At 52.3% G+C, this 23,742-nt stretch overlaps 1 protein-coding gene across 1 annotated transcript; it reads right to left on the bottom strand.

Annotated features, from left to right (window-relative positions):
• Nucleotides 1-22,426: 22,426 nt before the first annotated feature.
• On the bottom strand, nucleotides 22,427-23,350 carry LOC139604475 (olfactory receptor 14J1-like). Its single transcript, XM_071455628.1, has one exon. It carries the CDS (start codon nucleotides 23,348-23,350, stop codon nucleotides 22,427-22,429), a length of 924 nt encoding a protein of 307 aa, XP_071311729.1.
• Nucleotides 23,351-23,742: the final 392 nt, after the last annotated feature.

Below are 23,742 nucleotides of genomic sequence, written 5' to 3' on the forward strand. Positions count from 1 at the left end.
GCTCTCTGGAACTTTATTCTTCCCATTCCTTCCAGATTTTCTCCTCCAGATGCTCTCTGGTCATTCAAGTGCCTCTCAACTGACTGGTTTCATGCTTTGACCTGTAGGGAGTTGCCCAGTCTTTCTTAAATTCAAATAAATATCACATTAGTCAATATCTTAATTGTGTTTATATCTATCACTGAATTACCTTTTCTTATGTCTTTGTCAAAAACTGTTCCTGTACAGAAATTCCTGGTGGATGGGGGACATTTCAGATGCTGCTGGGACATCCCAGAGAGCTGAGGGAAGAGCTGTGATGGTTATTAAACTGTTCAAATGTTCAACTTGTGTTTGTTGACAAGAAACCCTTCTGTGCCTCTCAGTGTCACCACGCCCTGAGCCCAAAGGACACAAACCTGATGAGTTTTGGTTCCCACTGCAGGGGCTGCACTTGGACCTTGGCTCTGCACAGGAGAGCTCTTCATCCCCTTTCTCTCTTCCTCCTCTGGGCATGGAGGAAGCTCCTGACTTCAGCCTGTGACTCGTGTGTGCAAAGAGCAAATCTGGGCAGAATCAGAGCAGGGAGGGTTTGGGGGGACCTTGGGATCTGTGCTGGGCACAGAAGGTGTTTTCCATTGCTCTGAGACTGTCTGCTGTGGAAAGTGGATTTAATATCCAGCAGAGGAATGACTTTTGCATTGGATGGAGCTGTGCCTTCCCTTGGCTTTGTTGGCTGACAAGAAATGAACATCCCTCTGTGTCTCAGGCAGCTCCTTCTGCAAGGAAAGCAGGTGGGAATTGGAGCCAAGGAGCTGAAAGCTGCAGGTGCAGCCTGGGCTGGAGGGAGCTCAGATTTGCACAAGGCTGCTGTGAGTGCCAGGGCTTGGATGGGGGAAATGGTGGGCTGGGGGTAGGGACAGAGTCTGATTGATTGTCAGCCATGAAGGGTCTTGATTTTCATATCTATTTAAAATTCATGAGGAGGTACTTGGATTCCGTGTCAATTGGAAATTGCACACATCATTTAATTAACAAAAAAACCTAAAACTAAAAAACTAAAACTAAAAACTAAAACTAAAATTAAAAAAAAACTAAACAGGACCTGAAAAATCTTTTTCTCACTGTCTTTTTAAATATATTGCATTCACTTTGGATATACTACTGAGATCTGTCTAATTAACCACAAATTATTTGAAAATTAAATTCAAATGATTCCCAGAGGCTGGGCTTGTTCAGGTGTTCTGAATGTTCATGAGCCCTGGGACACTGAATTCCTGCACTCAAGAGCTGAAGGCTGAACAAGCCTCTGGAGCAGTGAAATTCAGCAGCAGCCTCCAAGTTGCTGAGGATGTCAGCAGCCCCCAGTGAGGCCATCCCTGCCCAGAGAGCGTGGGGGAATGGGCAGACAAGGAGAGCGTCCCTGGGGCTGGGGCAGCACAACTCAGAGGCACCAGCGGCTCCAGCTGGGCAATGGAGTGTGGAATGTGGCTGGGAAAGCCCTGCCTGGGCTGGGCCAAGCAGGACACACAAGCCCTGACCCCCATCCCCCAAACAACTCTCTCAAGGATACATTTAAAGGAATTACAATTGTTTGTGTCCTCTGAGTTGGACTCCCTGGAGAAATACCAACAAGAGATTCTCAGGAGCTCAAAACAACCAAACAGCCTTTACTGGCAACTTTAGAAAATCAGAGAAACTTTGGCAAAAGATTTATTATGACATTGTAGTGGTTTTGTTTTGTTAATTTAAGATTTTTCTAATCTTGAGTTTTCTTAATTAATGGATTGATGAGTGTGATGGGTTTTAGTATTGGTTAATTATTTATGTATTTTTTTTATTGTGAAATATGTTTAGGAGAAAGCTAAAGAAGGTGTAAAATTTTAAAAGAGTATAAAGAAAATTTTATTAAAAGTAAATAAAAGAAAAAATGAAGTAAGAATTAAAATAAACTCTTTAGAACACTTTTCTATTACAACCTTTTTTTTACTGACAATGTAAACAAAGTAAACTTCAAATTTCTATTTAGTTTACTATTTCTAGTATAGTCTTCTTTTAGTTTACTTATGGAGAGTAGCTTCTGTTGTTAAGATTATGGAGATTTTTTACAAGAGGAAATAATATTTTTTTGTGGTTCTTAATTCTGTCATGGATAACAGTTGTCTGGGGAACTTTGTTCTCGTGAAGTTTTTTTATTACTGCAAGCTTTTTTACACTTTGTTTATGGGCCATGTCCACTTACGGGGCATTGTTTTAAAGATGAGTTGTTCAAAGGTAATAGTTTTTATTGTTTACTTTTAGAATTATTTTTATCTCTGGGAATAGAAATCTCTTGGGGATACTGGATTACTTTTTTTGCTTCTGTTTAAAATTTGGATGAAATTGCAGTTATTTTAACATTTGTTTATTTTAGTATAGACCTTTTTGTTTGATATTATTTTTAATATTTAAATTTTTTAATAGTTTTAGATGTTATAAGGAAAAGGGTTTTTTCTTTATAGTTTATAAAAATATTTTAGTTTTAAGATTAAGGGTTTTTTTTCTTTTTTATTTGGGATTTAACTTCTTCTTTACTGTTTTTGATGGTTTTATGGTTTCCTTTATATGTTTGTATTTTGTTTTTTTCTTTTACTTGAGGGAGGATTGAAGTATTGAAAGGGTTAACACCTGACCTGCTGGTAACTTGTGCTGGAAGTTGTGGTTGGGTTGTGTTAGGATTGGTTTTATGGTTGGTTTGGTTTTTTTTTTTGTGTTTAAGTATTTAGTTGTAAGGTTTTTTGTATGGGTGTAGGTTGTAGGGGTTTTTGGTTTAGTTGTGTTGGGGGGAGGGGACTTGATGGTAAGATTTTAATAGCTGTGGCTGGCTTTGTTCTGGTTGGGGTTTTGTAGCCTCTTTAGTTTTCCTGTTTGGGAGTTGTTGGGGTTTGGTTTGGTCAGAATGGGGCCGAGGGGGGGGGGGGGGGGGCAGCCTGGGGAGGGGGAAAGGGGCTCAGCCCATGGCAGGGTTGCTTGGTTTGGTTTGGTTTGGTTTGGTTTGGTTTGGTTTGGTTTGGTTTGGTTTGGTTTGGTTTGGTTGAGGCGGGGGCTGGGTCCCGCTGCTTCTTTGTTGACTGGAAAAGAAAGAGGAGGTTCCTGGGTTTTTTCATCTTTAACATTTGTGTTTCACAGAGGCGTGTTCAGTATCTCAGTGGTTTAACAGATTGTCAGTTAAAGGAAAAGTTTTGTATTACGTTTTAAAATTCTTCTCATATCAAACTACGACAAACATTCAACCAACAAAAACACTTTTTAAAGCATTGACTTGGCCCATTCAACTTCACAAACTCTAAGCCTGTTCACTTTATTGTTAATCAAAATTTACAGGAGCACAGAAATAGAAGAAGACATAGAAAGAGAGAAAGACATAAAAGATACAGAGAAGCACACACACAGCTACCAACTCCTGGATTCCAGCACTGTTCTGATGGAAATTCCAAGAGGATCCAGGGTCAAGATGTGTGCTTGCCTTGTGGTCAGCCTTCAATACCCCTTGGTCTCCCTGGGCCCTTCCCCCAGGAGGGGCTTGGGCTCATTTGGTCCCTCAGGAGCTGGGCTGGGGCTGCAGAGGTGGCTGTGGAGCATTGCCTGTGCTGTGCCAGGGACTGGCAGCCACTGCTGGGCTGGGATGGAGGCTCTGGGGGGATTGGGGTTCCAGGGCAGGGCAGGGCTGGGCTTCCAGGGCAGGGCAGGGCTGGACCTGCCCCTTCCTCCCCCACACACAGAATGTTTTGAGCTGACAATCTCCGCCAGACTCTCACAACAGGGAATGTTGGAGGTGCAATCCAAATTCTACTTATGGGTGCCTGGAGGAGAACAGTTCTTTCCTATAGGAAGGAAAGCAGAGAGTCCCAGTGTTTGGAAGGCAGGTGAGAGCCTCACTAGGGAAAGGTCTGGCAGACTTGTCAGTAATGGCAGATTTTGTCTGGGAGCAGTTGTTGGATTTAGGGAAAGTGGAACCCAGTCTTGGCCATGGATGCCTGGAGAAGCAGGACAATTCTTTTATATAGGAAGGAAAGCATGCAGCCTTCCCCAGAGTTTAAGGACCAGATAGCAGGTGACCCTTGTGAAACAACTGCCAGCCAGACTTGTCCTGGCAATGCTCCTATGGGAACAATCCCTGGATATAAGGAAATTTGGAGGTGAAATCTCAATTCTGGCCATGGGTGCCTGGCAGAGAAGGACAGTTCTTTTCTATTGGGAAGGAAAGAATGGAACCCCAGTGCTTCAGCAGCAGATGAGAAGAGACCCTCAACATGCCAAGGTCAGCTGGACCAGTCAGGTGGTCCCTAGGAGGCCAAGCCAGCCAGACCTGTTCCATGTTCTTTTGGTTTTATGGTGCCCCATAGTGTCACAATGGCTCCTTGGACCCATGGGGCCCTGCAGTGTCATAATGGTGACTTGATTCCGTGGGGTCCAGCAGTGTCACAATAGACCCTTCTTTCAATTGGGTTCCACAGTGTCACAGTGGCCCCAAGGTTTCATAAGGCCCCACAGTGACACAATAGTCCCAACGATTCCACGAGGCCTTGCAGTGTCACAATGGTCTCCGTGGTTCCCCAGGCCTATCAATGACACGGGAGGGACTAGTCTGTTCATGAGCCCTGCAATGTCACAATGGACCTTGGACCCTGGGGGTTTGTGGTGTCACAATGGTCTCCTTTGGCTCCACAGTGTCACAATGGACCACTGATGACACAAGGCCCCACAATGTCACAATGGGCCTTTGGTTACATGCAGCCCTGCAGTGTCACAAAGGCCTCTTGGTTTTACGAGGCCCCACAGTATCACAATGGTCCTCTTGGTTGTGTGGGGACCCCCAGGGTCACAATGCTTTGCTTATTCCATGAGGACCCACAGTGTCACAATGGTCCCTTGGTCTCACAGGGCCCCACAGTGTCACAATGGTCCCTTGGTCTCACAGGGCCCCACAGTGTCACAATGCTCCCTTGGTTCCATGGGCCCTGTGCTGCTGCATTCCCCCCTGCCCTTCTCAGGCCGCCCTGCCAGCTGAGAAATGCTCCTTGGGGCTCGGCCTTGGCCAACAGCCCCTGGGCTCAGCTCCTCTGCAGCTCATCACAAACACTGTCTGCTCCAGGCACTGCTGCTGCCCAACCAGCTCCTGCTTTCTGTAGCAGCAGCCCTGGGAACTGGTTTTGTTCCCTCAGTGGCACAACATCCCTGTTCTCACACTGCCAAAGAAAGCTGTTGGTGCCCAGTGCGGCCAGGATGAACCATTGCTGGGACTGAAGCCCCTCTCTTGGGGCCCTGCAAACAGCGCTCCAAAAGGAGCCCTTGGAGCTCTCCTGGGCCAGCGACTCCCTCTGAGTGGGGCCTCTCCCAGCCGGGAACTCTCCCGTTTGCTGCACTCGGGGATCCCCAACAACGACGGAGCCTGGGCTGATCCCCCCACTCCTCCAGGCTCAGCCCTTTACCTGCTGGGGAGATGCCAAAGGATCCACAGGGAGCATTTCCTGCCCTCAGGGGAATTTCTCCCAGGTGCCTTGCAGTGACTCTTTGTGTCTGTGTGCACACAGGAGTGCCTGTGCTGGGGAAATGTGGCAGAAATGCTGCTCTCTCAGGGCTTTGAGTCCCTTGCATAGCTGAGTCGGGCAGATATCCAAATATCAGTTAGTGAGGTTAAGTTATGAGGTCTAAGCAAAGTTAAATGCTGCTAAGAGTTGTTCTTTTGCTAAGTTGTTAAGTTTAATATGTTATTAGGCTAAGTTAAATACTGTTAAGTGTTATTCCTCTGTTAAAGTGTTAAGTCATAGGTTGTATAAATTAGCTTAAATACTGTTAAGTGCTGTTCTTTTGCCAAATTCTGAAGTTGAAGGTATCAGCTAAGGTTAAGGTGTAAGTTCAAGTCCTGTTAAGTTTGAGCTCTGTTAAGCTTTTAGGCTCTATTCCTTTTATCCTTACCCTCAGTGTCCTATTGTCACACACAAACACAGGGACAGGTCTTGGTTCATTTCTGGTTTGATTGCCTGGATTTGGTTTGGTTTTGTTGTTGCTTTGTTTCCTTGGTGTGCCTGAAGTGTCCAGTCAGGAGCAGAGTGACTCTTGCCAAGCAAGTTTGTGCTGCTGTCCCTTAATATTCAATCTGGTTTTTGCTGCTCCCTTGCTGGGGATTTTTTCAGCGCTCTCAAGGCCTCGTTGGTACCAGGGTGAAGGAGCCCTGGCCCAGGCTCTGGCCCTGGGAGACATGGGGACGCTGCCGGGGGGTCCCTGTGCCCCTGTGCCACCCCCAGGGCCCCGGCCCCCCGGCCCCGTGTCAGGCTCTGGGGTCGATCTTGTGGAACATCCTCTGGGGGAGGCTGCGGCGCCAGGGGCGGGGGGACCCGGGGGGACAGGGGACCCCGCTGTGCACGAGCAGGGTTGGACTGCTCTGGGGGGAACTGTGAGGGGGGCTGGGGCAGAGTGACCTCCCCAGTGACCTCACACAGCTCCTGTGATGTCACACAGCCCCTGTGATGTCACACAGCCAACTCTGTGACATCACAGAGCCCTGTGATGTCACACTGCCCCTGTGATATCACACAGCCCCTTTGATGTCACAGAGCCAACTCTATGATCGTGATGTCATATAGCAGTGCTGTGATGTCACAGAAGACTGATGTCACAAAGTCACTCTGTGATGCCTGTGATGTCACAGCCTGGTCTATGATGTTACACAGCCACCAGGTGGTGTCACAACCCACTTTCTGATGCCACTGATCCACCCTCTATAATGGCAGACTCTGCTCTATAGCCTCATATCCTACTCTGGGATGTCACAGCCAGCTCTGTGATGTCACCACCCCCTTAGTGATTTCACAAAGCCCTCAAGAACTCAGTTACATTGAAACACTTAATTTTCTTGTACTTTGAAGAGGTCCCTGTCAGGGACACAACTGAGAAAGTGTCCCCAGGTTCCAGGTAGAGCAGAACTCTGGAGTCAGTGATGGCAGCTGGGGACAAGCAAGGCAAAGGTGTCTCTGGTGCTGAGCAAACCTAGATGTGTCTCAGGAAGCAAAGGGCCAAGGCCTGAGCCCCAGCCCCTGGCCAGGCAGATCCTGTCCCTGCCTCAGTGCTCAGGGCTCTTCCCGGGATGGGCCCTGGGATCTGGGGATGGGCAATGCCAAGGGCAGGAGCATGGGGCAGCCCCTGCCAGGCTGCTGAGCAGGGACAAGGAGGCAATGAGGCCCCAGGCCTACAAGGGTCACTTGTCCCCTCGTGGCCTTAGGCCCAGGGCCAGCAGCCATGGCCAAAGTGCTGCCCAAGTTGGCTCTGGCAGGGCCTTGCAGCTGCTGCCCATCCCTGTGCCCTGTGCAGCCCAGGCTTTCCTACGGTGTCCCTGCCCTGCGCCTCTGTCCCTGCAGGCTGTCGGCATCCCCCGGCTGCCCCACCTGGCTGGGCCCTTCCTTTGCTGACAGCTCTGCCTCCTGTCTGCCTCTGCCTGCCCACACAAAGCCTTGGCCTTGATACGAAAATGGTTAATTCAATTTTTACTGTGCCTGTGAACTTTTAGTACGGGAACAAGGCATGCAGGGCCTGCTTTCCCAGCAGGTATGGTTGGAAGAGAAGAAGAAGACATCTTGGCTCAAGAATGCAGTGATAGAAATTACAGGGACTGAATCTGGGAACTTGGGGTGGGTTTCATAGTAACGGGTAAATTGTAGTATGCATTTAGTGACACTGGTAGAATTACATGTCCACATAAGGTTAGGAGTTATCCTTCACTAGACCTCAGGCCTGAATAAATTATACCCTTGTTAATAGAAAATTACTGTTAATGAGCCTTATTCTGATATTTTGGAGATTTGGTGATGGTAGGGTCTCACAGAACCAAGGAGTCAGCTGTGACACTGTGCAAACCCATGGAACAAAGGGTCCATTGTGACACAGCAGAACCCCATGGAACCAAAATCCATTTTGGCACATTGGGGCCACATTGATCCAATTGTCCATTGTGGTACTGCAGATCCAAGGAGACCATTTTGACCCTGAGAAACCTCTTGGAACCAAGGGGCTATTGTGACACAGCAAGGCCTGGTGGAACCATGGGTCCATTGTGGCACTGCAGAACCTCACGGAATCAAGGTGACCATGTTCTGCTATGGAACCTCATGGAACAAAGGTACCATGGTGACACTGCAGAACCAAGGAGACTGTTGTTGGCAGTATGAACGTTCATGGAACCAGAAATCCATTGTGGCACAGCAAGGCTTTATGAAACCAAGGGTCTGTTGTTAAAATGTGTGGCCTCATGGAACCATGAGCCATTGTGACACAGCGTGGCCACATGGAGCCAAGGGGCCACTGTGACACTGTGGATCCAAGGTGACCATTGCGACTTAGGAACCTCATGGAACCAGGAGTCCATTGTTCCACTGTGGGGCCCTGTGGGACCAAGGGGAGCACAGTGACTTTGGGGGGCTTCATGAAACCATGGAGGCCATTTTTACACTTTGAGGCCTTGTGGAACCAAAGGGCTTTTGTGGCACTTCAGAGCCTTGTGGAGCCAAGGGGACCACAGAGACACTGTGGGGCTCAGTGAAACCAATAGTGTGTTGTGACACTGCAGGGCCTTATGCAATCACATAGACCATGGTGACACCAAAGGCCTCAATGAACCAGGGGGCCAGTGTGACACTACAAAGTCTCATGGAAGCAAGGAGGCCATTGTGACACTATGGAGTATTGGCAGGCCAAGGGGCAGTTGTCACACTCTGTGGCACCATGGAACCAAGGAGTCCATTGTGACACTACAGGACCCCATGGAAATAAGGATCCATGTAACAGTGTGGGACTTCATGGAACAAAAGTTCCATTGTGACACTGCAAGGCCTCATGGAATCCTGGAGGCCATTATGACACTTTGAGGCCCTGTTGAATCAAGGGGCTCTGCAGGGCCTCATGGAACCAAGGAGCCCCTTCTGACACTGTGAGTCCCAATAAAACCAAGGGTCCAATGTGACACCATGGAACCAAGGAGACTGTTGTTGGCTGTTATTGGCAGTACAAAAGCTCATGGAATCAAAAGTCCTTTGTGATGTTGTGGGGCCTCACAGAACCACAGAGACTGATATGACACTTAGGGACCCACTGGAACCAAGGGGCCACTGTGACACCACAGGGTCTCATATAACCAAGGCAACCACTGTGACACTGCAAGGTCTTATGGAAGCAAGGGGCCATTGTGACACTGCAGGTCCCCATGGAAGCAAGGGACCAGTGTAACACATCCAGGCCTGCTGGAACTACGGGGCCATTGTCATCCTGGGGAACCCAATAGAACCAAGGGGCCGTTTTGAGACTCTGTGACCTCATGGAACCAATGGGCCATTGTGGCATTGCGCAGTCCCATGGAAACAAGGAAACCATTTTGACACTGCAAGGCCTCATGGAAGCAAGGGGCCATTGTGCCACCGTGGAGCCAAGGAGACCATTGTTATATCACTGGGCCTCATGGAAACAAAGATCTGTTGTGATCCTACAGGGCCTCATGGAACCAAGGGGCCATTGTGATGGTGCAGGGCCCCAAGGATCCAAGAACATGGAACAGATCTGGCTGGCTGGGCCTCCTGGGGGCTGTCTGACTGGTCCAGCTGACTTTGGCATGTTGAAGGTCACTTCTCATCTGCCCCTGTAACCCTGGAGTTCCATCCTTCTCTTCCTGTGAGAAAGGACTGTCCTTCTCTTCCAGGAGTTCATGGCTGAAATTGGGATTCTTCCTCCAAATTTGATTATATCCAAGGATTATTCCCATATGAAACCTGCCAGGACAGACAGCTCTGGCTGGCCTTGGCCTCTTGGGGGCCACCTCTCATCTGCCTTCAAAACACTGTGGGCCTGTGCTTTTCTTCCCATGGAAAAAAATATCTTTCAAGTCCAGGCATACATAGCCAAAATTGGGAATCCACCTCCAAAATGCCTTAAATCCAAGGATAACTACCAGACAAAAGCTGCCAGGACTGTTTAGGTTCCCTTGGTTTCTTGAGGGCCAGCTCTCATCTACCTTTGAAACTCTGGGGTTCCACACTTTCCTTCCTATGGAAAGAAACTGTCCTTCTCATCCAGATCCCCGTAGACAAAAGTGGGGTTTGGCCTCCCAAATTCTGTCTCTCCAAGGATTCTTCCCTGACAACAAGTCTGGCTGGTCTTGGCCTCCTTGGGGCAGCCTCTAATCAGCCTTTGAAACACTGGGACTCCACCCTTTCCTTCCTATGGAGAACTGTCATTCCAGTCCAGGAACCCATGGCTGAAATGGAATTCCACCTCCCAAATTCCCCATATATCCAAAGGCTGCTTTCAGTCAAAAGCTGCAGGGACAGACAGGTCTGGCTTGCCTTGGCCTCTGGTGACTGCTTCTCATCTGCCTTCAAACCCTGGGGTTCTGTGGTTTCCTTCCTATAGAAAAGAACTGTGCCTCTTGTCCAGGCACTCTTGGCCTCAAACACTTGACCACTGTATAGGGACACAGGAGCTCTGTACTTAGTGGGGTGGAGACTGAGGACAGCAGAGGAGAGCCCTGGGACAGATTGAAGGATGGTTTCAGAGATGGTGGATCCTTCTGACATAGTAGAGAACAGCCAGAGAAATTAAGAATTAATGCCAAGGGCAGCTGGGGAGGTGCAGAGTGGACACCAGGAGAAAGGAATTTCCCTGCCAGGGCAGGGCTGTGGTGCAGCACGTCCCCCAGCAGGAGGCTGGAGCAGCCCAAGGCTTTGTGTGGGCAGGCAGAGGCAGGCAGGAGGCAGAGCTGGCAGCAAAGGAAGGGGCCAGCCAGGTGGGGCAGCCGGGGGATGCCCACAGCCTGCAGGGACAGAGGCGCAGGTTTGCTCAGCACCAGAGACACCTTTGCCCTGCTTGTCCCCACCTGTCATCACTGCCACCAGTGTTCTGCTCTACCTGGAACCTGGGGACACTTTCTCAGTCCTGTCCCTCAGAAGGATCTATTTAAAGTATGAGAAACTTCAGTGTTTCACCCTCTTTTTGAATCCCTGAGAAGTTCTTTGAGCACACTCTGAGGGACTGAGTCCGATGCAAAGAGCACCAAAGCCCCAGAGGGTCATTACAGTCCTTGTGCTGTGTCTGTGCTGCTGAGCTGGGCCGGGCTCCTGGCCCAGAGGCAGCTCCTGGCCCAGAGGCAGCTCCTGGCAAGGGCAGCAGAGCTGCAGAGAGACAGCTCTGGCCAGGAGCAGCTCCTGTGCACAGCCCAGCAGGGCTGGGGCACTGCCAGGGCCCCTCAGGGACACCAGCAGGGCACAGACAGAGTTCACAGGGGCTCAGCACTGGCAGGGGCTGTGGCATGTCCCAGAGGGGGCTGTGTCACAGCAGCTCCTCTGTGCCTGTGTCATGGAGGCACAGAGCAGCTGGGATGTCAGCAAGGGGCTGTGTGACAGCACAGGGTGGGCTGTGTGAGGTCACAGACTGGGCTATGACATCACAGAGTTTGTTGTGTGAGGTCATTGAGCAGCTACAGCATCATAGAGGGAACTCTGTGACATCACAGAGCAGGCTGTGACATCATGGCATGGCTGTATGACATCATAGAGCAGGCTGTGAGGTCAAAGTGTGTGCTGTGACATTACAGAGTGTCAGTATGACATCACAGAGAGGGTTTTGTGACATCACTGAGGGGGTTCTGACATCACACAGCTGTCTGTGACATCATAGTGTGAAGCCATAGAGCAGATCTTGCCATCATAGAGGGTGGCTCTGTGACATGAGAGAGTGGGTTGTGACATCACCGGGTGGCTGTGTAACATCATAGAGCAGCTGTGACATCACAAAACAGACAGTGACATCACAGGGTAACTTTGTGACATTTCAGAGTCTTCTGAAACATCATAGCACAGCTGTAGGACATCACAGGGTGACATCACAGTGTAGGCATTGTGACATAACAGAGATGGCTGTGTGACATCACAGGGGCTGTGTGAGGTCACTGGGGAGGTCACTCTGCCCCGGCCCCCCTCACAGTTCCCCCCAGAGCAGTCCAACCCTGCTCGTGCACAGCGGGTTCCCCTGTCCCCCCGGGTCCCCCCGCCCCGGTGCCGCAGCCTCCCCCAGAGGATGTTCCACGAGATTGACCCCAGAGCCTGACACGGGGACGGGGGGCCGGGGCCCTGGGGGTGGCACAGGGGGACAGGGACCCCCCGGCAGTGTCCCCGTGTCCCCCAGGGCCAGAGCCTGGGCCAGGGCTCCTTCACCCTGGTACCAACGAGGCCTTGAGAGCGCTGAAAAAATCCCCAGCAAGGGAGCAGCAAAAACCAGATTGAATATTAAGCGACAGCAGCACAGAGTTCCTTGGCAAGAGTCACTGTGCTCCTGACTGGACACTTCAAGCACACCAAGGAAACAAAGCAACAACAAAACCAAACAAAATGCAGGCAGTCAAACCAGATATGAACTGAGAACTGTTCCTGTGCATGTGTGTGACACAAGGACAGTGAGGGGAAGGATAAAAGGAATACAGCCCAAAGGTTTAAAAGAGCTCAAACTTAACAGGACTTTACCGTAACTGATAGCTTAAATGTCACAACTTAGGCAAAAAGAGCAGCTAACAGTATTTAACCTAACTTAGAACCTATGACTTTGCAATTTAACAGAGGAATAACACTTAACAGTATTTAACTTAGCCTAATAACTTACATTAAAATAACAACTTAGGAAAAGAACAACTCTCAGGAGCATTTAACTTAGCTCATACCTCATGACTGAACATTTCGTACAGGCCTGACTGACTCAGCTATCCAAGGCACTCAAACCCCTCAGAGAGCAGCATTTCTGCCACATTTCCCCAGCACAGGCACTCCTGTGTGCACACAGACACAAAGAGTCACTGCAAGGCACCTGGGAGAAATTCCCCTGAGGGCAGGAAATGCTCCCTGTGGATCCTTTGGCATCTCCCCAGCAGGTAAAGGGCTGAGCCTGGAGGAGTGGGGGGATCAGCCCAGGCTCCGTCGTTGTTGGGGATCCCCGAGTGCAGCAAACGGGAGAGTTCCCGGCTGGGAGAGGCCCCACTCAGAGGGAGTCGCTGGCCCAGGAGAGCTCCAAGGGCTCCTTTTGGAGCGCTGTTTGCAGGGCCCCAAGAGAGGGGCTTCAGTCCCAGCAATGGTTCATCCTGGCCGCACTGGGCACCAACAGCTTTCTTTGGCAGTGTGAGAACAGGGATGTTGTGCCACTGAGGGAACAAAACCAGTTCCCAGGGCTGCTCCTACAGAAAGCAGGAGCTGGTTGGGCAGCAGCAGTGCCTGGAGCAGACAGTGTTTGTGATGAGCTGCAGAGGAGCTGAGCCCAGGGGCTGTTGGCCAAGGCCGAGCCCCAAGGAGCATTTCTCATCTGGCAGGGCGGCCTGAGAAGGGGAGGGGGGAATGCAGCAGCACAGGGCCCATGGAACCAAGGGAGCATTGTGACACTGTGGGGCCCTGTGAGACCAAGGGACCATTGTGACACTGTGGGGTCCTGTGAGACCAAGGGACCATTGTGACAGTGTCAGGCCTCATGGAATCATGGAGAGCCCTGTGACATTGCTGGGCCTCATGGAACCAAGGAGACCATACTGACAATGTGTGGCTCCATGGAATGCAGGGATCATTGTGACACTGAGAGGCCCAAGGACAACCAAGGGTCCATTGTGACACTGTGGGGCCTCCTGAAACTGAGGAGGCCATTATGACACTTGGAGCTGTCATGGAACCAAGGAGCCATTGTGACATTGCAAGACCCCATGGAGCCAAAGGTCCATTGTGACATTGCAGGACCTCATGGAACCATGGAGACACCATTAAGACATTTGAGGGCCTCATGGAACCAAGGGGCCGTTGTGACACTGAGGGGCACCATGGAACCACGGAAACCATTGTTACAGTGAGGGGACTCATGGGATCATGGAGACCATTGTGATGACATGAGGGCCCATGGAATAAGCAAAGCATTGTGAAACTGTCAGGCCTCATGGAACCAGTGAGACCATGGTGACCCTGGGGGTCCCCACAGAACCAAGAGGACCATTGTGATACTCTGGGGCCTGGTGAAACCAAGAGGCCTTTGTGACACTGCAGGGCTGCATGAAAGCAAAGGGCCATTGTGACATTAAAGGGCCTGATGTCATCAGAGGTCCATTGTGACACTGTGGAGCCAAAGGAGACCATTGTGACACTGCAAACCCCCAGGGTCCAAAGGTCCATTGTGACATTGCAGGGCTCATGGAACAGAGGAGTCCCGTGACAGTGTGGGGGCTGGGGAACCACGGAGACCATTGTGACACTGCAAGGCCTCATGGAATTTTTGAAACCATTGTGACACTGTGGGGCCTTATGGAACCTAGGGGCCATTGTCACACTGCAGGGCCCCATAAAACAAAGGGAACGCAGAACAGGTCTGGCTTGGCCTCCCAGGGGCCACCTGATAGGTCCAGCTGACCTTGGCATGTTGAGGGTCTCTTCTCTTCTGCTAATAAAACAATGGGGCTCTGTGCTTTCCTTCCTATGGAAAAGACCTTCATCTCCAGGTACCCATGGCCAGAACTGGGATTTCACCTCCAAATTTCCTTATATCCAGGGATTGTTCACATAGCAATATTGCCAGGACAAGTCTGTCTTGCAGTGGTTTCACAAGGGTCACTTCCCATCTGTCCCCAAAACACTGGGAAAGGCTCCGTGCTTTCCTTCCTATGGGAAAGAACTGTCCTGCTTCTCCAGGTGCCCATTACCAAGATTGGGATTCCATCTCTAAAACTCCCTAAAACCAAAGACGACTCGCAGACAAAATCTGCCATTCCTGACAAGTCTGGCTGGCCTTGGCCTAGTGAGGTTCTCACGTGCCTTCCAAACATTGGGGCTCCATGTTTTCCTTTGCATGAAAAAGAACTGTCCTTCTCCGCATGTCGCCCATGGCCAGAATTGGGATTTCATCTCCAACCTTCCCTATTGTGACAAATTGGAGGAGATTGTTGGCAGGAAACATTCTGTGTGTGGGGGAGGAAGGGGCAGGTCCAGCCCTGCCCTGCCCTGCCCTGGAAGCCCAGCCCTGCCCTGCCCTGGAACCCCAATCCCCCCAGAGCCTCTATCCCAGCCCAGCAGTGGCTGCCAGTCCCTGGCACAGTACAGGCAATGCTCCACAGCCACCTCTGCAGCCCCCAGCCCAGCTCCTGAGGGACCAAATGAGCCCAAGCCCCACCTGGGGGAAGGGCCCAGGGAGACCAAGGGGTATTGAAGGCTGACCACAAGGCAAGCACACATCTTGACCCTGGATCCCCTTGGAATTTCCATCGGAACAGCGCTGGAATCCAGGAGTTGGTAGCTGTGTGTGTGCTTCTCTATATCTTTTCTGTCTTTAGCTCTCTCTATGTCTTCTTCTATTACTGTCCTTGCACAAATGTTGAGTAACTTAAAATTGAATGGGCTTTGAGTTTATGTAGTTGAATGGGCCAAGGTAATGCTTTGAGAAGTCTTTCCTGTTGAATGAATGTGACATTAAACCATTTGCCAAAGTTTCTCAAATTTTCTAAAGTTGCCAGTAAAGGCTGTTTGGTTGTTTTGAGCTCTTGAGGATTTCCTGTCAGTATTTCTCCAGTGCGTGCAACTCAGAGGACACAAACAACTGTAATTCCTTTCAAATATCTCCTTGAGAGAGTCATTTAGTGGATGGGGGTCAAGGCTTGTCTGTGCTGCTTGGCCCAGCCCAGGCAGGGCTTTCCCAGCCCCATTCCACACTCCATTGCCCAGCTGGAGCCGCTGGTGCCTCTGAGTTGTGCTGCCCCAGCCCCAGGGACGCTCTCCTTGTCTGCCCATTCCCCCACGCTCTCTGGGCAGGGATGGCCTCACTGGGGGCTGCTGACATCCTCAGCAACCTGGAGGCTGCTGCTGAATTTCCCTGCTCCAGAGGCTTGTCCAGCCTTCAGCTCTTCAGCGCAGGAATTCAGTGTCCCAGGGCTCATGAACATTCAGAACACCTGAACAAGCCAAGCCTCTGGAATCATTTGATTTTAATTTTCAAATCATTTGTGGCTAATAAGACAGATCTCAGTAATATATCCACAGTGAATGCGATATATTTAAAAAGACAGTGAGAAAAGATTTTTCAGGTCCTGTTTAGTTTTTTTTCCCCTGTTAATTCATTGATATGTGCAATCTCCAATTGACACTGAATCCAAGTACCTCCTCATGCAGTTTGAATAGATATGAAAATCAAGACCCTTCATGGCTGACAATCAATCAGACTCTGTCCCTACCCCCACCCCACCATTTCCCCCATCCAAGCCCTGGCACTCAGAGCAGCCTTGTGCAAATCTGAGCTCCCTCCAGCCCAGGCTGCACCTGCAGCTTTCAGCTCCTTGGCTCCAACTCCCACCTGCTTTCCTTGCAGAAGGAGCTGCCCGAGACACAGAGGGATGTTCATTTCTTGTCAGCCAACAAAGCCAAGGGAAGGCACAGCTCCATCAAATGCAAAAGTCATTCCTCTGCTGGATATTAAATCCACTTTGCACAGCAGACAGTCTCAGAGCAATGGAAAACACCTTCTGTGCCCAGCACAGATCCCAAGGTCCCCCCAAACCCTCCCTGCCCCGATTCTGCCCAGATTTGCTCTTTGCACACACAAGTCACACACTGAAGTCAGGAGCTTCCTCCATGCCCAGAGGGAGCAAAAGAGAGAAAGGGGATGAAGAGCTCTCCTGTGCAGAGCCAAGGTCCAAGTGCAGCCCCTGCAGTGGGAACCACAACTCATCAGGTTTGTGTCCTTTGGGCTCAGGGCCTGGTGACACTGAGAGGCACAGAAAGGTTTCTTGCCAACAAACACAAGTTGAACATTTGAACAGTTTAATAACCATCACAGCTCTTCCCTCAGCTCTCTGGGATGTCCCAGCCGCATCTGACATGTCCCCCATCCCCAAGGGATTTCTGTACAGAACAGTTTTAGGCAAAGACATAAGAAAAAATCTGTGATAGATATAAACACAATAAAGATCGTGACTAATGTGATATTTATTTGAATTTCAGAAATATTGGGCAAGTCCTTGCAGCCCAAAGCATGAAACCAGTCATTCGACAGGCACTTGAATGCCCAGAGAGCATCTGGAGGAGGAAATCTGAAAGCAGCAAGGTGGACATAGATTCAGCTGGTCTAGTGAAGGGGTGTCCTTAGACATGGCCATTTAAACAGGTGACCTGGAAACAACTGAAGGAAGAGGGAGAGGAAGGAATACAGTGGATATAGGTGAAACAAGTCCACAGGAAGACCAGCATTTCTTCTTCTTCTGCCATCAGTACACTTCCAGGAACTTCGGGGCGGAAAATTTTGCCTTTTCTTAAAAGTACTCAAACGACTCAGAAAATAAAGATTTGCTGGTATACTATGAAACTAACAGGTATTAACTCCTGTGCCCCTTTCCAGGCAGACATCAGCTGTGTGCCCATGAACAGGCAGTGCCACTTTTGCCCTGAGGTGCCCAGCTGGGATTGGATCTCTCTGAGAACACCTGAGGGAGAGCAGAGCACCTTGCAAGCTGCAGGTCCCTGACAGCCCCACAGGGCTCCTGTGCCATCAACATCTGCTCTGCTCCAGTGTGAAACAGGGCCCAGCATGGTGCTGGGATCATCAGAGAGCTGAGGTGTGTGCTGGAATTCAATGGCCTCCCCATCCCGCAGCAGCCCTGCATTTCCCTCCTGCAGCCTTGGTCTCCAGCCCAGCCATGGAGGCTCTTTGGGCTCTGGAGTGTTGCTGCAGCCCCCAAGGGCAGCTGAGCTCTGCCTTTGGCACAGTCAGGCCTGGCCAGCGCAGGCCATGCTCAGCAATTGCTTGTGTGTGCCTGGCCTTGCTGTCAGCCCCGGCAGCGGCTGCGTGGCCCCTTTGTGGCCCTGTGCTGGCCCAGCCATGGTGGCCCAGCCCCTGTGCAGGCCCAGCCCAGGCCAGGAGCATTGCGGCTGGGAACGGCCCCTGTGCCGTGGTGCCCACAGCAGCCTTGGGGCTCTGTGCCCCATGGCCTCCCTGCTGGGCAGCCTCTGCCAGCTCCTGCAGAGCCCCTGGCACCTGTGGGGCTGCACAGACAGCCCTGCCCCGGGCTCTGCCGGCCTCTGGGCCAGCAGAGAGGCAGCCAGGGCTGGCCATGGCCGGGAACAGGCCCTGGGCCCTGCAGGAGGATGGAGCTGGGCCACAGCCCAACTCAGCCCAGGCCAAAGCTGGGCTCAGCAGCCAGGGCTGCCAACACATGGGCACAGAGGCTGGCGCTGACAAATGTCCTGGGCCCCCTCCCTGCTCTGTCCATGCCCCCAAGGGCACAGAGCAGCCTCCTCTCTGGGCCACTTGCCTGTTTGCAATGCCTTGCACAGGCGCTGGCCCTGCCCCACAAGGCCTGGCCTGAGTCCTGCCCCTGCACGCTCAGCCAGGCTGAGATGGACACTGATGGTTTCTGGGCCGGGCTCTCAGAGCCCAGCCCAGCTCCCTGCAAGCTCTGCCAGCTGCCCTGAGCTCTGGGCAGCACCAATGGCCTCTCTGAGCCCAGCCCAGCCCAGCCGGCTCTGGCCCCACAGCTCTGCTCAGCCCAGGCTGCTCTGGGCACTGGCCCCACGGCCTCAGCCCCTGCCAAGGGCACAGCAGCAGCTGCAGCTGCCACAGGACTCAGCCCCAGCCATGGGGGAAGGGGCTTGGCCAAGACCAAAGGAGGCTCCCTGGCTGCCCTGCTCCCCTTGGGCTGAGGTGCTGAGAGCTCTGCAGCCCCTGCTGCCATCCCATCTGCCCAGGGCAGCACAAGAGCCCCGGCCTTGGGGCCCTCAAGAGCTGCTCCTGCTCCAGGCCCAGGGCCCATGCCAAAGCTGGGACAGCAGCCACAAAGCTGTGCCCATTTCTGTTCATTGCTGCTCTGATAGGGATGGATCCTTGGCCACTTGGGAGTTGCTGATGAATTTTACTACTTCTCTTAAAAAGATGCATCTTCTTTTCTGAGCTCCTTGCTTCAGATATTCATTGAAAAAGGCTCATAAGCATTTGTTCAAAACAGTTGAACAAGAAAAGCACCTGCAAATAATCTAAGTTTTCAATTCTTAGGTGGTTAGTTAGACAGATTTCTGAAGTGTATTCAAATAGAATCTGCTGTATTGAAAATAATGCAGAGACCTGTTTTTTCCTTTGTTATTTTCCTGTTTATAGATTGATTTTCCACAATGTCCTATTGACATTGATCCCAGAACCTTCTAATGCAGTGTGAACAGATATGAAAATCAAGACGCTTCATGGCTGATAATCAATAATACTTTGTCCCCACCCCCTCCCCACTATATCCCACATCCAACCCGTGGCACTCCTATGGATCAGGAATGGTGTGGCCAGCAGGAGCAGGGCAGGGATTCTTCCCCTGTGCTGGGCACTGGTTGGGCAGCACCTCAAGTGCTGTGTCCAGTTCTGGGCCCCCCCACTTTAGGAAGGACATGGAGGGGCTGGAGCGTGTCCAGAGAAGAGCAACAAGGCTGGGGAGGGGTGTGGAACACAAGTCCTGTGAGGAGCAGCTGAGGGAGCTGGGGTTGTTTCTCCTGGAGAAGAGGAGGCTCAGGGGAGACCTCATCACTCTCTACAACTCCCTGACAGGAGGGTGCAGCCAGGTGGGTATTAGGCTTTTTTCCTGGGGAACAGTGACAGGACAAGAGGACACAGCCTTCAGCTGCACTAGGGGACATTTAGGATGGACATTAGGAAATATTCTTCACAGGAAGTGTGATTGGGGATTGGAATGGGCTGCCCAGGGAGGTGAGTGAGTCACATCCCTGTAAGTGTTTAATGAAATACTGGATGTGGCACTCAGTGCCATGGTCTGGGTGACAAGGGGGTGTTGGGTCCCAGGTTGGACTTGATGCTCTCCAAGGTCATTTCCAGCCTGGTTGATTCTCTGATGATTGTGACCCTGCAGGGCCCTGGGGAAGCAAGGGGCCACTGTGACTCTGCGGGGCCTGGTGGCACTAAGAGGACCATGGTGACACTGTGTGCGACATGGCAGCACAGAGCCAAGGGGCCATGGTGACACTGTGGAACCAAGGAGAGCATTGCTGCACTGCCAGACCTCATGGAACCAAGGATCCACTGTGACACTGCAGGGCCCAAGGATCCAAGGGACTTTGTGACACCAAGGGGTCCCATGGAACCAAAGGGACATTGTGACCCTGGGAGGCCTCATGAAATCATGGAGACCATTGGGACACTCTGGGGTCTCATGGAACCGTGGTGACACCAAGTTGTCTGGGAGTGTTGATCTGCTGGAGGGTAGGAGGGCTCTGCACAGGGCCCTGGACAGGCTGGATCCAGGGCCCAAATCCAACAAGGTGAGGTTTAACAAGTCCAAGTGCTGGGTCCTGCACTTTGGCCACAACAACCCCTGCAGCACTACAGGCTGGGGACAGAGTGGCTGGAGAGCAGCCAGGCAGAAAGGGAGCTGCAGGGACTGATGGACAGCAGGCTGGACATGAGGCAGCAGTGTGCCCAGGGGGGCAAGAAGGCCAATGGCTCCTGGCCTGGATCAGGAATGGTGTGGCCAGCAGGAGCAGGGCAGGGATTCTTCCCCTGAGCTCAGCACTGCTTGGGCAGCACCTCGAATGCTGTGTACAGTTCTGGGCCCCCAATTTAGGAAGGACATGGAGGGGCTGGAGCGTGTCCAGAGAAGGGCAACAAGGCAACAAGGGGAGGGGTCTGGAACACAAGTCCTGTGAGGAGTGGCTGAGGGAGCTGGGGTTGTTTATCCAGGAGAAGAGGAGGCTCAGGGGACAGAAGGCAGTGTCAGGGCACAGGCTGGACTTGATGATTTCCAAGGTCTTTTCCAGCCTTGCTGATTCTGTGATTTTCTAAAACCACCCTTGGAGCAGTTGCAGGATGAGCCCTGGGCCTCCTCTTCAGAAGCTCCAGCAGCCCAGGTCCCTCAGCTTCTCCTGCCAGCCCCAAAGCCCATCCTGTCAGTCCTGCAGAGCCTCTGCAGCTCCTCCTCACTGCCCAGAACAGGGAGCCCCAGAGCCAGACACAGCAGCCCAGATGTGCCCCCCTGGCCTGGGGTGCCTCTGGCAAGGGAGCAGCAGCAGGCACTGCAGGAGCCTGCAGACAATTCCTGCAGCACTTGTAGGATGATCCTGCTGCCCAAGGGACGTTCCCATGGGGCCAAGTCAGGAACTGCAATGGGGAGTGGGGCCAGAGAGGAAAGGGAAAACAGGGATGGGCTGTTTGCAGGGCAGGGAAGAGGGCTGGGAAAGAGGAAGAAATTTGTACCAGGAAGAGTAAAGACAGCAAAGGTGAAGCAAAGGAAATGGTCAGGGCAGTTTAGGGGTGGCTGCCAGGCAGCCCTGGCTCTGAGCAACAGCGTCTGCAGTGGCACAGGAAACTCCCAGCTGACGGGAACAAACTTTCTGGCTGACTGCAGAGGCCAGGACAAAGCTGAGTGGTTTCCCTGGTGTCCCGCAGGCCTTGCTGGCCCCAGGGGCTGATGGCATTTGTGCTCCCTCAGGTTCATGTCCCCACAGCAACAGCATGGGGGTGCTGCCCCTGCTGTGTGCAATGCAAACAGGGGCTGCTGAGGCAGTGCTGCCGTGTCTGTGCCTGCAAGGATGGGGCACCTGTGTGAGCTGGGGGAGAGGCCAGGGCTGCAGAGGGGGGATGTTGTTGGCAGCTGCATGAGGAGGCTCTGGGACGCTGCCCTGGGCTGTGCAGCGCACTGGGCATGGATCAGCCCCTGCTCTGCTGCTCCTTCCCGTCTGCCCCAGGGCCCTTGCAGAGCCCCAGCCATGCTGTTTGCCCCCAGCCTGCCCACGGCCAGCCTGGGGCTGCTCACGGGGGTTTCTGTGCTGAGCATTGGCCTGGCTGTGTTCTTGAGAGAGCCTGGGCAAGGAGCCTGGAGCCCCCAGGGCCTGGGCTGAGGCGTCAGCGCTGCCCCAGCAGTGCCCATGGCCTGTCCCTGCTGCAGCCCCGGCACTGCCACCCCCAGGGCTGTGCCCGGCCCCGAGAGCACTCAGGCCCTGCAGCAACACCAGGGCCACCAGGGCAGCGGGGCAGGGCCACGGCAGCAGCACTGGCAACACCAAGTGCTGCTGCTGCTGCTGCTGCTGGGCACAGCTGCTGGGCCAGCACTGATCTGCCCCAGCTCTGCACACAGACATTGCTGCTGCAGCTCCAGAGAAGGCAACAAAAGAGCATCTCTGCAGAAAACTCTGCTGGGACATCCTGTAGTTCCTTTAAAGCCATCGAGAGTGCAGCCCCTCATTGACACAGTCTGTGGTCACAGGGAAGGTGGAGAGAAACAAAATGAGAAATGGCACAAACAATGACATTTATTTGTAGACAAGATTAAAAACCTAAAATAAAAGATAAAGAACCTCCAAAATGAAGCCAACATGTACTATCAAAGGTGACTTTTATTACAAGTGATTTGCAGAAATTGGCCAGCAGTTTAATGTTTCTAAAAGCATCCACTCATCAGTCTCCACACTGCAGCCTTGAGCTCCTGGTTCCTCAGGCTGTAGATGAGGGGGTTCAGGGCTGGAGGCACCACCGAGTACAGAACTGACAGGGCCAGATCCAGGGATGGGGAGGACAGGAAGGGGGGCTGCAGGTGAGCAAATGTGCCAGTGCTGACAAAGAGAGAGACCACAGCCAGGTGAGGGAGGCAGGTGGAAAAGGCTTTGTGCCGCCCCTGCTCAGAGGGGATCCTCAGCACAGCCCTGAAGATCTGCACATAGGAGAAAACAATGAACACAAAACAACCGAATACCAAACACACACTAATAGCAAGAAGCCCAGATTCCCTGAGATAGGATTTGGAGCAGGAGAGTTTGAGGATCTGTGGGATTTCACAGAAGAACTGGCCCAGGGCATTGCCATGGCACAGGGGCAGGGAAAATGTATTGGCCGTGTGCATGAGAGCATTGAGAAAGGCACTGGCCCAGGCAGCTGCTGCCATGTGGGCACAAGCTCTGCTGCCCAGGAGGGTCCCGTAGTGCAGGGGTTTGCAGATGGACACGTAGCGGTCGTAGCACATGATGGTCAGGAGATAAAGCTCTGCTGACAGAAAGAACACAAAGAAAAGGAGCTGAGCAGCACATCCAGTGTAGGAGATGTTGCTGGTGTCCCAGAGGGAATTGTGCATGGCTTTGGGGACAGTGGTGCAGATGGAGCCCAGGTCAGCGAGGGCCAGGTTGAGCAGGAAGAAGAACATGGGCGTGTGCAGGTGGTGGCCGCAGGCTACGGCGCTGATGATGAGGCCGTTGCCCAGGAGGGCAGCCAGGGAGATGCCCAGCAAGAGGCAGAAGTGCAGGAGCTGCAGCTGCCGCTTGTCTGCCAGTGCCAGCAGCAGGAAGTGCCTGATGCAGCTGCTGTTGGACATTTGCTGGGGCTGCACAAGAAAAGTAATCATGGAATAGTTGGGTTTGGAGAGGACTTGAAATATCCCAGCACAGGCTGGGGGCACTTTCCCCCCACTGCCTGCCCAGGGCTCTGCTGCCTGGAGCTGTCCCTGCCAGCAGCTGCTTCCCTGTGCCCAGGGCTGGGCCCTGCCAGTGCTGCCAGAGCCCAGCCCAGCCCTGGGGGCTCAGCTCTGCCCTGCAGAGCCCTCCCAGCTCAGGCACTGCCCAGGGGCAGCTCTGGCTCTGCAGGCTCTGATGGAAACATGGTAAAAACCTTGAGGAGCTGTTGGAAAAGCGACACTGATGCTGCCCCTAAGGGCTGATTTCATTTACTGTCTGGTTTTGTAAGACCTCAAAAAAAAAAAAAAATTTC

The sequence above is a fragment of the Agelaius tricolor genome, unplaced genomic scaffold (assembly GCF_023055355.1).
Source record: "Agelaius tricolor isolate 1412-34295 unplaced genomic scaffold, bAgeTri1.0.p SCAF_51, whole genome shotgun sequence".
NCBI lineage: Eukaryota > Metazoa > Chordata > Aves > Passeriformes > Icteridae > Agelaius > Agelaius tricolor.